The sequence below is a fragment of the Mangifera indica genome, chromosome 5 (assembly GCF_011075055.1).
Source record: "Mangifera indica cultivar Alphonso chromosome 5, CATAS_Mindica_2.1, whole genome shotgun sequence".
NCBI lineage: Eukaryota > Viridiplantae > Streptophyta > Magnoliopsida > Sapindales > Anacardiaceae > Mangifera > Mangifera indica.
The window spans coordinates 17,062,458-17,078,453 of record NC_058141.1 but is presented as its reverse complement, the minus strand read 5'-3'; the positions used below and the strand labels follow the sequence as shown (position 1 = coordinate 17,078,453).

General features: G+C 34.7%; 3 protein-coding genes across 7 annotated transcripts; 2 read left to right on the top strand and 1 right to left on the bottom strand.

Moving 5' to 3' along the window:
* Positions 1 to 4,572: 4,572 nt before the first annotated feature.
* On the top strand, positions 4,573 to 5,183 carry LOC123216411 (protein SEED AND ROOT HAIR PROTECTIVE PROTEIN-like). Its single transcript, XM_044636824.1, has 2 exons — positions 4,573 to 4,723; positions 4,852 to 5,183. Exons 1-2 carry the CDS (start codon positions 4,573 to 4,575, stop codon positions 5,181 to 5,183), a joined length of 483 nt encoding a protein of 160 aa, XP_044492759.1.
* A 21-nt stretch (positions 5,184 to 5,204) lies between these two features.
* On the top strand, positions 5,205 to 7,376 carry LOC123216596 (cilia- and flagella-associated protein 251-like). 2 transcript variants are annotated; one of them, XM_044637064.1, is made up of 3 exons: positions 5,205 to 5,794; positions 5,924 to 5,960; positions 6,168 to 7,376. In XM_044637064.1, exons 1-3 carry the CDS (start codon positions 5,577 to 5,579, stop codon positions 6,354 to 6,356), a joined length of 444 nt encoding a protein of 147 aa, XP_044492999.1. In that variant the 5' UTR covers positions 5,205 to 5,576; the 3' UTR covers positions 6,357 to 7,376. The 2 variants fall into 2 exon arrangements, with proteins under 2 accessions (XP_044492999.1, XP_044492998.1); XM_044637063.1 differs by having other exon boundaries at positions 5,214 to 5,960.
* Positions 7,377 to 7,823: 447 nt separating this feature from the next.
* On the bottom strand, positions 7,824 to 15,868 carry LOC123216595 (putative GTP diphosphokinase RSH1, chloroplastic). Of its 4 annotated transcripts, XM_044637059.1 has the most exons (25): positions 15,718 to 15,868; positions 15,558 to 15,616; positions 15,200 to 15,393; positions 14,326 to 14,502; positions 14,142 to 14,207; positions 13,945 to 14,037; positions 13,724 to 13,855; positions 13,490 to 13,591; positions 13,334 to 13,411; positions 13,180 to 13,251; positions 12,389 to 12,496; positions 12,116 to 12,213; positions 11,669 to 11,729; positions 11,508 to 11,570; positions 11,352 to 11,408; positions 11,148 to 11,249; positions 10,799 to 10,957; positions 10,535 to 10,666; positions 10,348 to 10,434; positions 10,151 to 10,222; positions 9,451 to 9,537; positions 8,897 to 9,353; positions 8,580 to 8,641; positions 8,409 to 8,477; positions 7,824 to 8,270 (listed from the first exon to the last, which is right to left on the bottom strand). In XM_044637059.1, the coding sequence occupies exons 2-25, from the start codon at positions 15,580 to 15,582 to the stop codon at positions 8,166 to 8,168; spliced, it is 2,658 nt and encodes an 885-aa protein (XP_044492994.1). In that variant the 5' UTR covers positions 15,583 to 15,616; positions 15,718 to 15,868; the 3' UTR covers positions 7,824 to 8,165. The 4 variants fall into 4 exon arrangements, with proteins under 4 accessions (XP_044492994.1, XP_044492995.1, XP_044492996.1 ...); XM_044637060.1 differs by lacking the exon at positions 11,352 to 11,408 and having other exon boundaries at positions 15,558 to 15,864; XM_044637061.1 differs by lacking the exon at positions 13,334 to 13,411 and having other exon boundaries at positions 15,558 to 15,864.
* Positions 15,869 to 15,996: the final 128 nt, after the last annotated feature.

Sequence of the window (15,996 nt, the reverse complement as noted above, 5' to 3'; positions counted from 1 at the left end):
CTACGTGTCCAGCAAATTAGTTATTTCATTTTGATCTAGATTTTCTTCCTCCTTCTCGTTCTGACCAATTTATCGCAATAAAATCATGTATATTTAATATTAAAATAATTAATTAAATATTTTATAATATATCATTATATAATTAAATAATTTTAAATTAAAATAAAAAATATTTAATTATATCATATATTACATAAATATCATTTAATATTTAAAATTAATATACATATATTATTTTTTAATCCAATTACATGTCCTACACACTTAATATGCTTGTCTAAATCAAGTGATATTTTATTATTAAAATAAACAAAAATTTACCGAAAGATTGATCACTTGATAATTAAGATTGATGGTTTAGTTATTATCTAGTGTGACTTAATTTGTATTTATAAATAATTATTATATTTATTAAAAATAATAAAAAAAATTGAATCATAATTTTATTGATATGTCCTTTTATGATAAACTAAATTTTAAGTGTGGGCAACATAGAAATTACGGTAAATCAAATGTGGCAGATAAGGGGCGGGAGATAGGGGTGGATATGACCTAAACATAGAAATTAAGTTTATGGTTTGAATTTGTAATTCAGATTTATAATTTAAATTCATAACTTATTGATAAGATAATATTATTTTATTTAATAATGGATAAAACAATATCATTTGAATAATTATTTAACATAATTAGAATCAAACTATAAGTCCAATGAAACTAGCCATTCGATTTGTACACCAGAGTGAGTCGAAACTTGAGTTAACTCAAGTTCGATTTGATTTCAAAAATTCGAATCTCTTGACTCAAACTACACTAAAATTCGAAGTAAACGAATTTTAGTCAGATCAAACTGAGTCAAGCTAGATTTCGAGCCCAAACCAACTTGATTCAAATCCAATTCTAATTGGAAGAGAAATGACAAAGGAAAAACTACAATTTATCAAAAGGTGAGAGTGAATAAGAAAAGTTTGACGATTACTTCTAGATCAAAGTGTTCTCAATCCTATTTAGATAAAATCACTTGAAGACCTTCACTTTTGTGGCTCAATCTAAACGAAATCTCACTAATATTTCCAAATCTTGATCTCCTCTTAACAGAATGAGACAATAGCCAATCTAGACAAAATTGCATGATCGTTTATAGACCTCATTCTCATCTTAACGAAATTGCACAATAGTCATTTTATATAGAATCACGTGATAACCGTTTTATGACAGGTTGAATGGATTGTAGTTTTAATACAAAAACAATAACATTATTCAATAAGGGTAAAATAGTTACAATAGGGATCTAGTATTGTTTAATTTTAGTAATATTTTATTATAAAAAATAAAAAATAATCACAAAAATCAATTACTTAAAAAGTTATTGAGTATAAACTATTACTATATTTGATAAAATTGATATGTATAAATAATTATTATATTTAGTTAGATGTACTCAAAGAATATTAAAATATTATTCTATTAAATATCCTTATTCTAAAATATTATTTATATTTTTTTGTTATATTAATTAAAAATTAAAGTATTTTTATATTAAAAAATAATAAAATTAGAATAATAATAAAATCAAAATTATTTTAATAATTTTTTTTATATTTAAAGAATACTATGTTTTATATTATTTATCATTTCATTATTATTAACCCTAATAAAAATATATTATCAGAATAAGTATTGAATACTCTAACCAATGATATTTAATAATTAATATGAGAAAGGTAATTATCCCTTGTATTACTTTTTAAATTACAAATAAGTGAACAGTAAACCAAATCCACTTTTCAAAGTTTTCAGCCATCTTTGCCCGTCAAGCCACCTGCTCCTCATTATTAATACGTAAGGTAAATTCAAGCACACCATGTAAATTGAATAATCCATTTATTAATTATATTATTTTTTTCATGATTTAAAAGATTGGTATGAACGAAGCTCAACTTTTATATCAACGTCAGATGTGGATTGGGATTGCAAATTACAATTATAATTAATTTATAATATATATATATATATATTTATATATATAGAGTTGTCTTTAGTAATTTAATAATAATAACTAATGCAGAAGCGTGCATACCATGTGGTCTAGAAGGATGATGGATTGTCGGAGTGAAGTTGACAATATTTTATAATGAAAGAAAACTCGGACTTGCATTTCCCAGCCGCTACAATTATGCTAGAATCTCGACAAGGTTGATAATTTTGACTTCATATTTTGGAATGTCAGCTTAGACTTCACTTTGAGAAAATGCATAAAATAAAATAAAATCAAATCTCCAATACCAACAGCGGTTTATGAAAATATATACTGTATTAGCTTTTGTGCATGTCAGGTTGGACATAATAAAATGAAGGGATGCTGTGCACTGTCGTCCAATCAAGAGACACTTAGAGATAACAACGTGAAACAATAATACATCGACTTTAATTATATTTTAAATGTTATATAATATTTTTAAAAAATATTGTTAGATTGTATGATGTGTGAGTATAGAGGATATCTATAAACCTTCGACTCTTTGCATTTCATAGCCTTCATCTTAATTTTTGTATTTCATATTCTTTTGACTTTTTACGTATATACTTTAATTTTGAATGGATAGTATACTTTTAAGTTATAGGCTACGATATTTGATTGGAGTAGAATATAAGATCTTGGTCGTTTTTGTTTCACCAAAGGAAACTGGCAATGAGATTATTCTAGGGGGAATGGTGTAATCCCCATTGATGTTGTAAAGCAAACAGGTGACTAGCTTGATGTTTGTATCAGGGAGAGTCTCATCTTTTGGAATGCGGACTGATACAATATACTATAAAGCAATAAAGCACCGTCGTTGTTGATTAAGTTAAGACTACTCAGCGAACTTGGTTGTTACTAATCCTGATGGGTATGACTAAGGCATCACTGTTCGAATGGTAGAGGCATTACATCTTCCTTGTGAAGTTGATGACTTTAGCCCCCACTCCTAGGTGTTTAGCTGGCACTGCTAAAGAAAATAGACACTGGGTGGTGGCTTGGATCTTGCCTCTCGAGCATATCAGTCTTTGATGTGTTTAGATTCTCCTCCGATATATGACCTTTTGAATATTGTCCTGATGACTTAAATTTCCTTCTGAGGCTTTTCCCCGCAAAGATATAGTCGATAGGTGCTACCATTGCAGTGTAGTCAATTGTGGCAAGGGAGTGGAGTGCGAGTTCTCCTCGGCTCCATCTCTTTTTGCTTCTTGGAGCTTTTCTGTTTGTGCGGTGGTGGCGTTGGTTGAAGCTTTGGAACCAACATTTTGTAGGGTAGCTATTGTAATTCTCACCAGAATGCGGTGTGTGGACGTGCTGCTCTGATTAATGCTCGAATTAAGTCTTCAAAAAGCAAAGACCACTTTGGAGAGTTTTGTATTGAACCGCTTTAGGTAAGACTTCAGGATCTTACTCGACTCCTGGTGGATGTTGCTGAGGTGGCTGATAGGCATGAAAAATTTCTACTTTGCACGAACCATCTCTTTGATCTGGGGGGAAGCTTCGGAACCATTGTTTTACTCTAATTTAAGCTACTGAACATGACAGAACTCAACGACCCTAGTCAAAATTCTACCCCTTCAGCTTATAATGAACAACTAATTAGTGCCAAAACACATATACATGTTTGTTTTTTTTAAGGATCATATGTTTTTCCAACCATTGCTAAATAATGGAAGATTTTGAAGTTATTTCATTGGGCAAATTATGGGGTGATACGAGCTATTCGAGGCAGAAAGCTTAAAACCAGAGAAGATGAACACGTTCTCGAGCCAGGAATTACAACCCAAATTTGACCTTGAAAATTCAGAAGGTTGTATTTGTTATGACCATAAACAGATCATTGAATTGAGGGATTGTTTTGTGTAAATCAGAATATAAATTCTATCCAATTAAAGGTGATTTCTAGGTCTTATTCCTTCTAAGCCTATACCATATACTAAGTCTCAAATTTGATTTGCTGCGATTGAGTATGAATGATCATTCTCCTGATCAGTTAATCAATTGAGGATAACAGGAAGTTGACAATAGGCATGAGGCTTTGTTGATGGTTTTCATCCTAGAGCTGTATTAAGGATTATTGTCAAACTGTCATGGTTATGGTTGAAGAAGAGTCCTACCGATGCAAAGGCCAATTTCTTTGCAACATTAATGATCTACTTCAAAGCTTAAAATGCAAAGTTCCAACTAATTTCAATCACAATAGTATGAGATTGTACCCTGCCGGCCTTTGTCATGGAAGATAAAGTTGAAATAAAAATATAAAAAAATATTTGAATTTGTTGATTATCAGCTTTGCGGTTTGCACGTCTCGCTAAATATAATGGGCTCCACGCTTTGAATATGTAGATTGCACTTGTGTCGTGCAGCCAAGTTAGGTCCTATGAACAGCACGATGTTGTCCCATCACAATATAAAGCTTATGCCTCATGGCTTTAACGTTCTATACTTTGACTTCTCTATTACCCTTGTTCTGTGTGTCAGCATCGATTTTGTATCTGAAAATGTCAATCACAAATGCCCTGTTTGCGGTCTTTCTGCTTCTTTTTACAGTCATGGTTCTTGTCTCAGCTGATGGTGGCTATGGAACCGCTCCCGCAACTGAAAAGCCAGAACCAGCAGAAACTGAAAACTCATCCTCCACAACCATAGGAGTTCAGGGGATGATATATTGCAAATCAGGCTCAGAACTCATCCCACTTGAAGGTAATTAATCTACTTGCTTGTGTCTTATGCGTCAAAACTCAATCAATGAATCTAACCAGATAAAATATTCCCATTTCTCCTGTAAAGAGATTTGCGTAAATTTATGATGTTTTGGTGCAATGGATCAGGAGCTGTGGCAAGGATAACATGCCTATCTGTGGATAAGCGCGGCAAGGAAAGAGCACCTTTCTCAGTCTTGAGTGATGCAACTGATAATAACGGCTACTACTTGGTGACATTGTCGCCTTCAGAGATTAAACACAACTGGAGACTTAAAGAATGCAAGGCTTTTCTCGAGATGTCTCCATCAGAGACTTGCAATGTTCCCACTGACATTAACAATGGGACAAGTGGTTATCTTCTTGCTAAGCATCGCCTCCTCAAAAACAAGAATATTATACTGTTCTCCGTTTGGCCCTTCTTTTTTCAAGAAGATATAACAACCTCCAATGGCTATTGACTTTTGCCCATTTTGCCCATTATGCTTTGAATTGAATATATGCAATCAATAATTTGCAAGACATTAATTTTGGAAGGGAACCTAATCTATCTCTCTTCCTTAAACTTGATTATAGGACTTTTGGTAAGCGAATTGCCCTTAATCGGATAGTAACAAATGTGCACCTGCAATAAAGCCATCATCATTAATATATGTACGTAAGAGACTCTGATAATAACAGAATCCGTTGTCAAGTAGACGTCCGCTTCAAACTCCAAGTTTGATACTTCACTCTTCGCCTCGGCTCAATCCCCTCGAACTTCTCTCCTCTTTATAAACGACAAAACCGTTTCATTCCTCACAAATGAACGTCTGCATTTAACACTTTGCCATCAAGAATTGAAGAAAATAAATATGATGGTGGAGATGAATAATACCTCTCGTGGAAACAAGAACAAATCGCAGCACCTACGCTTAACTGGTGGAGTTGGTGATGGTGTGGGAGGAATTGTTTTGTTGGGCGGAGGTTTGGCTGTTGGAGGTTTGATTGCAGCTTTTTCAATCATCAAGAATAGAAAGGGAAAAAACTTCGACAACTCCGCCACTCCTTCCAACAAGAAAAAGAATGCCAGGCAAGGCCTCTGTTTTTTCATCAGAATTCATGGTTAGACTTAGGATTTGATGATTTATTAATTTAACTTAGATTTTGCTTCTTCTGCGTTAGTTTGATTTATTTTATATTTGATTTTGAGTCTTTGCAGCGTCACAAGCCATGAAACATCAAAGAGTGCCGTCACTGTAAGTGTTTTCTGTGTTTTTTTTTTTTTAAATTTTTTTTCTTTGCTTTTAACCGACATTTTGTGCATTGTCAATTTTTTTGGCCATGGTGTATGAACATATTGTATATTGGAAAAGTTTGTGAAGCAAACCTTCTTGAAATTTAATAAATTATGTGTGTGCTCCAAGAAAAATACAAATGTTAATATCCTGAGTAATTTGATCCAGGGAGATAAAACTGTGCCGATATCGGATGGAGAACAAGAGAAAACTAGCGATTTTCAGACAGAAAACTTTAATTTTAGCGCTGAAGAGTCTTCTTCATTGCTAGCGCCTGATGGCCCCTCTTTGGCTAAACCAGAAAAATTGATCAAGAATGAATGTGGTGAGGATTTGCGTTTGAAGGAAACCAGTTGAAGTAAAGAAAGAGAATGATGAAGTAGAAACGAAAATTGTGGTAGCAGAAAAAAATATACAAATTCAATTAGCGGAAGAAGAAGGGAAAATGATGATAGTGAGAGTAGGGAAGAAGAAGTCACAGAGGAAGAGGAAGAGGAAGAGAGCTCGGAAGAAGAATCTTCATTGGAGGAACATTCAGCAGTACAATCAGTTGAAGAAGAAAAAGAAGATGGCGCTAGTGATGTGGGAAAGGAATGTCTCATAATGGAAGAGGGTGAGAGCTCAGAAGCAGAATGGTCAATGGAAGATGAAGGAAAGAGAGAGGATAAGTGGGGAGAGATGGGAAAAATGACAGTAAAAGAAAATTCACCGAACCAGTCAGTTGAAGAAGAAGAAGAAGAAGATGATGATGATAATAGTAGCAAAGAACAGAACATAGAGAAAGAGGAAGAGAGCTCAGAAGGAAAATTGTCTTTAGAAGAAAATGCATCAATGGAATCAGCTGAAAAAGAAAAAGAAGACAGCCACGACCACAGTGATGAGGATAGTGGCGAAGAACATGTGATGGAGAAAGAGGAAGATAGCTCAGAAGGAACAGTATGCTCATCTATTGAATCCAACAGTGAGGGCGCAATTTGGCCGGCAGAGATGATAGAGCCTTTGTCACAGGAAATCAAAGAAACGGATGCCATCAACCAGAATTCAGGGGAGAAGAAAGCCAACGAAACAGACACTTACCATTTCTTAGACTGCAAAAGGATGAGAAATATCAAGAAAAGCAATAATCAAACCACGTGCCAGAAAGCAGTTCAGGCAATCAACATGATAAATGATCTAACAGTGAACCATCTGAATCAACGAATTTGGGTTTGGTCAATTTTGGTGTTACTGTTGCTGCTGCTACTGTTGCATATTCGCCGTACAGCTGTCCCTTCCAATCTTATTTATCATGATGATGCCATTGTTCCATGAGTTGAATAAATTGTCACTGTCAAAAACGAAATTTCCATTAGTTGAAGAATTGAAGGCTTTGATTCATTTTCAACGTTGTTGGCATGAACCCATTTACCAACTGCTGTATATAGAAACACGTATTACGATTAATTTATACATATTAGCAGCACATAAAACGCAACAGACAAAACCATGTGATGTGAGTAGGACATTAATGTTATGTATACAAGATTAAAATGATTCACCATCTTGTCAGCCACACTAGTCAACAGGAATTTTAACTTCCAGCTTTCTATAAATAGTCATGAAATAGCAAAAAAATGCAGCTTCTACCACTAGCAATTGTTTTTACCTGCCAAGTGTAGTTCATGATGACTGCTGACTATAATTACACTTGCTGCACCGTGGCTGATTTCTGGGAAGAGAATTTTGGGCAGCAAGAACGACATGTAGGTTGCAAATTCCAGTTCATGCTCAGTGGTATACAAAAGCACAGTTCTCAAAAAGGGAAAGCTATACAGAAAATCACAATTTAGACCAAAAAAAGAAAATGTATATATAGCTGCAACAGATCCGTACAATGCTTGGTATAGTATGTTTTGCCGTCCTTTTATGGCATGTATCTTCGCAAGTGTAAGCTCACTTCTAACTATCACTCTTTTTCTATATACAGTGCCCTTAATCCACAGATTCGGCTCAAATGGTTACTGTGGGTTTATTTTGTTACTAGTGTTCAACAAATAAATGAGACTTTGTAACTAACTACTCAAGATCTATCATAGGAAACCAATCCTCCAGGACAAAACTTCATACCCAACCTTGCAACTGCTGGGTGAACCAATTCAATAGTGTGCACCTTCCTCCACTGATTGCTTAGCATTCAAGAAATTGATGGTTTTCCATGAAGCTTGGCCAGCTACAGCCCATAGACCATCCCAAAACACCTATGATCAGATCCACACTTGAGCAGGCACTAACCTGAAAGAGCAGATAACACTTCCCATTATCAGGATAGGATGGTATATTACCCTGAAAAAAGAGAAAAATGGAAACGAAGAAAAGAAAACATGAAAGCAGTGACAAACGAGAATCAGCAAAGAAATAATAGGTACATACCAAACTCTCGAGATTCCCTTCAATATGAAACAACATGACTGCCATTCCCCTTCCTCTATCAGTTTCAGCCTAAACACAGGAAGTGTAGGTGTTAAAATTATTACATGGTCATATGAACCATAACTAAACAAATCAGTTTACCCATATATTGGATAAATCTTGACCACTCACCACACAAGAACATATAGTGATGCCTACAGCTGCTAATGCTGTTGTGACCTCAGCCATCATGCCTGCAATTATAGCAAATTAGTTAATAGTTTAAGCATTATGACCACACACAGAGATCTAGCTAGGTAGTTCAATTTGCATGGAAGGCATGACCAAACACAGTCAATGTACTCTCCATACCCCCATGTGAAGATTTTGTCCATCACTATCAACAGATGATCAATAAAATTTGGAAACAAAGCCAATGAGAAATTTGTTAGGAAATACTCTGGTTGAGCTCCTAACTTGTGTGATTACTTTTACAGAATGAAAATTACCTTTTTGTTCTATGCATACCACACAAAACCATTGAATGGAATGCCCCTCAAGATTGTGCCAATCAGCAATTTTACTGGCCTGCCAACTTTGCAAACAAGGCAAGACTTCCTTATACAAAGGAATATTTGCTGACATCATTTTGGCAAAACCGTTTTCTAGTGAAGACAACTCTCTCTTGGCCTTCAAACTGACATGCTGTACATGCTTGTTATGTTTGCCATTGACCTTTGGACGCCAAATACTTCCGTTGTTAACAGGAAATGTATCTTTAGAACTTCGAATTGGACATGACATGTCAACAACATTCATAAGGATCTTCTCCCACAAAGGTCTGCTCTGTTTGGAACTACCTAAAAGCTCTTCTCCTTCACTCTCCTCTTCAGAATCAGCAATAAAATCACTTCCCGTATCTGCTGTTATTTCAGCAGCAGACATTGCAGCTTGCTCCTTTAAAAACTAACCATAGATGGAGCTCAGATTATTAAAAGAAAAAAAAATAGAGGTAATGCTAAGGAAAAAAATATAAATCCACCATTTCACCAAGTAAACCTACTTTCATAATTTTGTGCCTGGCACAACGTGTTTTAGCGTGTTGCAACCACTGCTTATGCCTTTGGAAAGCTGATTTGCTAGAGAGCGCCTGATAAAACAAAAAAGTGAGTGCAATTTGATTATGGTTGCACTTTGTTAACTAATAATATGTGTATATGCAACCTGATGAACTTCCAAAAAGTAGAAAGAGAGAAACTAAACAACAAATGCAAGTAAAGTTAAAGAAGTAATAAAATGTATCATCAATAATTCATATTCTTGCTGAGTCCGCAGGGAACTAAATTAACTAATGGAGAGATATCTAGCCTTGAGATTGTAATTCAGCACAAACCATCAGACTGAAATTAAAACATAAAACTGGTTCCCTGTGCTGTAAAAACCATAAGACAGCACAGATCTTCAAAAGATTTAAAAAAGTAGCACTGTTGGCTGCAAAACAGTGACACGCCACAAAGCAGCATGTCAACAAGCACAACTAAACCTAATAGAAAACTCTTAACACCGTTCATGATACTTTCAACTTCATGAAGACAGAGAAAGATAGATTAAGAAGAATAAGAAGAGGAAGACTATGAAATCTTCATTTTCTATGATACACTGAAATTTTAAACCTTAATGGAATTCCCAATACAAAGAGCAATTTATAACTTCTATTCTATAAGGGCAACAAAATAGTAACTATAAGACAAATGACTACTAACATTATAGGTGATGATCTCCACAACTTCAGCATTGGCAAGTACATGTGTAGGAGAAACAATATTACCATTGACCTGCAACAAAGAAAATCTGGACTAAAAATCTGATTCATAATTCTGTCAAGTTTTAGCTTCTGATTTGTAGGTATAAATCAGGACTGAGAAATTAACAGCACAACAATTAGAAGTGAGAAGAATACCTTAGCAGCAACAATCTTGTTGCCAATTTCAGTATGTATCATATAAGCATAGTCAATAACAGTTGCTCCTTTAGGCAAATTTTTTATCTGTACATATATTAAGATAATTATCAAGAGTATAATCAGTTCAATTTGAATTTATGTAAATCTCAATAACCCTTAAAAGTGAATCAATCCAGTACTATACCTCTCCCCTTGGAGTAAAGACAAAGACGCAACTACCTAAGAGATCTCTTGTGATAGTATCTACAAATTCTCTGGAGGACATGTTGCCAACAAACTCCTCTTGCCATTCTCTAATAGCATTGAGCCAGCTAATCTGGAAGAAAGAAAGGACTCCATCCATAAAATAACATAAAAATTAGGGGACTTAGAAAGTTTTTTATTAAGAAATGTCTTTTTAGGATGAGAGGTAATTATAACGATGCATCAAGGTAAGGGAGTAATATACCCTGAGTGCAATGTTTGCATTGTTAAGGCAGACAGTTTTCCCTCTTGAAGTTCTACCATTAGGCATTGCATGTCCAACTAAGCCAGTGACAAATACCCTTCCACTATAGTGAGCAGCAATGCCTCTTTCAGCTATCAGATCCATCTCTTCAGTTCTTATCTGCCAAGAATGGATAAAAATTTGTGTGTGAATATCTTCACAACAAAATGAACCACCAATTCTGAATGACTTTTACAAGAATAGCAAAAAGGTAGCATTCAAAGAAGAAAAAATAACAAATAATTAAAAAAAATCATTTCCAGCTATCTAGACAAAAAGTAAATGATAAAGAAATGAACATCCAAACTACCTGAACTTCCAGTCGCAACATGCTCTCATACAAAAAGGGAATCACAGTGGTATGGAGACTTTGATAGCCATTAGGCTTTGGGGTTGCAATGTAATCTTTCATCTAGTACAATGAAAAAATAAATATTAATATATCAGTAATATCCAAACATAACTATTTACTTCAAGATTTGAAAAGGAAAACAGAAAGGGTAAGAAAACACACAGCTCTAGGAATAGGGGTCCAGATTCCATGAACCAACCCAAGGACATGGTAGCATATCTGCAGAAAGCACATACACCAGAAGAGGGCCATATGTCATACCAAGCACACAGTTCAGCAAAAGATACCCAGCTCATCTGGCATGGGCAAAGAATTCACCTGCTGAGGACTGCACAAAGGTCCCACTCCGATACATGGCTTTGGTTTTATTATAATGCGAAGCTGGTCATGACCAAAACATATGAACAAGTGAATATAAACATAGAAAAAGTTCTTTATAAGAAGTTCTCAACATAATATAGACAAATGCCAGAACAAACCTGTGCTATTTGGTTAACCTCATTAATTGAACATTTTGATTTGAGCACAGATTTATAGATGCTACAGACAAAACAAAAACAAAAAAAATTCAGTTACATCTCAGCCAAAATCCATTTCTTTGAGAACATATGAGATCTTATAATCACATCTATGCAAAAAAAGTTACCCTATCAGGATGACAGTATATTAAACTCCAGCAAGGTGAATATATACAAATATCACAGTCTTGTAAAATATTTCCATGCAAAATAATCATGTTAATGGAGGAAGCTATAAATGTGAAAACCTTAGTCAACTTATGTGTTGAACTTCATTATATGGTACCGGACCCATCCAAAAAAGCTATTAAATCAGTGGACACAAAGCAAGGATCAAGTGCTAAACAATCAGCATACATACTAACCAAATAAATGAATGAATATTAGAAGATCAATCCATGGCTTCACCTGTAAGGTTCCTCACATGCAGAGTGAACTTTGGTTTTCAGAGTCATGAGTTCTAAGAACTGATCATCCTCAATCTTCTTCTTTAAAATACTGTTTGCCTAGTACGAAAAAAGAAAATTATGAATCACACTGATACAGACTCAGCTTTAGAGATTACAAAACTTTGACATTCAAAAAATTTGATGGTTGATATGATAGACATGCCAAACAGCCTGAAAAAGACAAATATTGTACCCCTATCCAACATTATTGTAATAAAAGGAGGAAAAATACCTCTGCAAGTTCTTTCTCGTGTTCTTTATAAAGATCTGAAACTCGTCTTTTGACCTTCGCATAATCTTCAGCGTTTGTGTACATAAAGGATAGATTTTCAAGTTCAGACTGCAATCATGTTAACAGGAGTTCAGATTATGAATTAACAGGGCCATTAACCAAAAAGGATGTAATCAGCACTTCAAAATGAAAATTTTCCTCATTTCTAGGGTTTTGGCTAAATGGTGAAGGAACATAACATCAGCAACACTTATAAATAAAGAAAAACAACATGATGCCGATAAAAATCAAGTTGAAAAAATATATCTAAAACTTCTAGTTATATGTGTCAAATTAATAGTTGCAAATCTCAAAATTGAACTACAATGCAGTACATCTTAATAATGATGATTAAAGTTTCAAACACTCCATTTCATCTCAAATGATGAAGTCATGAACAATTTTGTTTTGACCACACAGGATGTAACGTCTTGAACTATATATTAAATTCAACCGCGCTCTGTACTTGAAAGTAACTTGTGTAAGTCTTAAACTGCAAATGGTAGTTGATTGTACAAGAGAAATTTAATAAGGCAGCCATGAATGACAATAATCTACAAAAACCGTATTACATCCCTTCTAGCGTATGTTAGCAGCATGTAAATATCATATTACCATCTGAACTTTAAAAGCACAAACCACATTACATCCCTTCTAGCATATGTTAGCAGTGTGTAAATATCATATTATTATCTGAACTTTAAAAGTATAAACAGCAATTACAAATGTGAGAATGAAGTACAGGGGTACACCTTAATTTGGTACATCCCTAACAATTTTGCCAAAGGAGCAAAGACCTGCAATGTCTCCGTTGCAATGCTGGACTGGACACGAATGAATAATATTAAACACTATGACAAACACATGTCAAATAACCAAATATTTATTTAATCAATAACACAGCACCTGCTTATGAGGAGGCATGTGCGAAAGAGTGCGCATGTTATGTAATCTATCGGCTAATTTGACAATGATAACGCGAACCTAAAATAGCCGCCATTTAGTTGTCAATTGGCTTTCAAAGGAGATAACAATGACATCAAAATTCTACAAAAAAGTTACCTCCTCTGTCATGGCAAGAAACATTTGCCGAAGATCATCGGCTTCAACATCCTGCACTGAATTGTTTTCCTTCTTACACTTCAGCTTTCCAAGTTTGGATACCTAACCAGAAAAATGATGAAACATAAAGGAGAGTGAGCTCACATTAAAATGGAGAATTTTCCAACTTCCACCCTGCACTTAATCAATTGAATTGCAGAAGAAAACACTTATTTCAGATAAACAACAAAGCACCTTGGTCTCTCCTTCTACAATGTGTCTTACAGTAGCACCAAACTCTTCCTCTATTCTCTCAAATGTGACCACATTTGTATCCTCAACTGTGTCATGCAGTAACCCAGCCGCAATAGATTCCCAATCTAGTTCCTACAGCAGTTAAGAGTCAACTTAGATTACAGAATCCAACACAAATACATTCCAAACTTGAGTATGATTGAATTTTTTGCACAACATACAAGTTCTCCCAGAATTCGTGCAACTTCAACGGGATGAATGATGAAAGGCTCTCCACTACGTCTTTTTTGACCATCATGTGCCTCAAAAGCTAGCTGTAACAACAACAAAGCTATAATTAGACAAAATCACTAGTTCAAAAAGCAATGGCTTCAAAAGGAGGGATCCAGAAATTTCTTGCAAAAAGCAGAGGCCTTACATTAAGCGCATTATGGACCAATTCCAATTCTTTAAGGGAAAGGTACGATATGGTGGGCCTAAGATCCTGAGAGAACAGTTATAAGATGATAAGTATGGTTCAGTCCACAATGAATAAAATATAGCCCATCTGAAGGACAAGAACAATTATGATGGTTAGCATGTATGCCAAGAGACAAATATACCTCCCACAACCTTTCAGGAGAAATGTTACTGAAAGCAGTTGAAGAGATGGGTGGGGAACAGCACGACTGCCATCTTTTACAAGAAACATTAAGCAAACTTGATCTGAAGAGTTTTCCAGGAATTACAAAGTCTGAAGCATCAGTGCACCAACCTCCAACATCAATGGCTTCACACCTCTAGCAAGAGTTCAAGATCAAACCAATACTGAAAACTAATAAGTTAAAAAAGCTGCTCATGTTACTGCTTAAGTTATTGTACATAAGATCATCCACATATACAGCCTTCCCAGAGGCTAAGAGAGAATTTCATAACTTTACAGGAAGAGAACTCCCAAGAAAAACAGGCAATAAGAACTTGAAAACAACTTATAATTCTCGTCCAACCATAAACTGATTTTATTGGTTGTTTATTACTAGCTGATATTAAAAGCCTATCAGAGCAAAAATCCAAGCAGGTGCAGCAAATCCCTTTTATGATACCCAAAAGATTTCTGTCCACAATTTAAAACACCAAAATTTCAAAATTAATATTATTCTGAAAAGCTAAAAAGGAAATGCCATCCCATTTCCTTAGTTGGCTGGACCTGAAATGTAACATTAAGGTAACAACATCAAATATCTAAAATCAACATTCTTTCACCGTCACGATTAAGGTTGAATCTTTCCACCATTACTTAATTACTAGACTGACATAGATAAATCTATTTAAACACAATTCAACCAGTCTTCATGATCTTCATAACTCATTGATTGTAAGTACTTTTAACTGGTCGACTAACCAAACTTCCTAGTACAGTCACAATATCTCATCAAATTTAGAACAAAAAAAAAAAAAAATGCATATATAGAGAACTCTCAAGTATAAAGAACTCACCAAATTGATTCGCTTTCTTCTTCCGTTAGAAGAATATGACAAAGAAGAACAGTGAGCAGGATGTGCAGTGCTGGCAAGAAACCCAGTCAGAGCTCTCGGCGCTTTCCAAGCACATGAGAAAACGCTACAATCATAATATCTTCCACTGGCGTCGCCTTTCGAAAACTTGCATATGTTAACGCACTCCACTGACACTGAAAAAATAATTAACACGCAATTCACGCCACAGTCAAACTAAAAAGCCTACCCCTATTAGGCCAAATTAAGTGAATTACTCTCGCATATATAATTTCCTAGATTTTCTCAATAGCCAAACTACCTTATAAAAGTGTTAATTGACAAGAAAGGGATAACGAACCTGACATAGAAGGAGCAGAAGCCATTTGCAATGCAAGAGAACAATCTCATTGAATCGAACTAAGCATTAAACAATACACAAACATAAACAACTTAAATTATTGAATGAAATGCTTAACAATAAGATCTTTTAATTGAAGAGAGAGAAGCTTATAAGTTATTTTTGAATTGAGAAGAAGAGTTGTGTCGGGGTTTTGGACAAATAAACGATGGATTTGAAGGAAGGAGGTGAAGAGATAATCTAAAGAGAGACAGCGAGATTGAGTTCAGCCAAGGCCACACAAATACCGTTCGATAAAGATATTTACCATTTTTTTTCTTTTCTCGAGATTTATAGGTGATGGTAGAATTTTTTAATTTTCTCTAATTTTTTAATAATTAAATTTGCTTAATAATATCTGGGCGCGATTCGTGTGAAAATTTCCTTGCACCAGGATCTT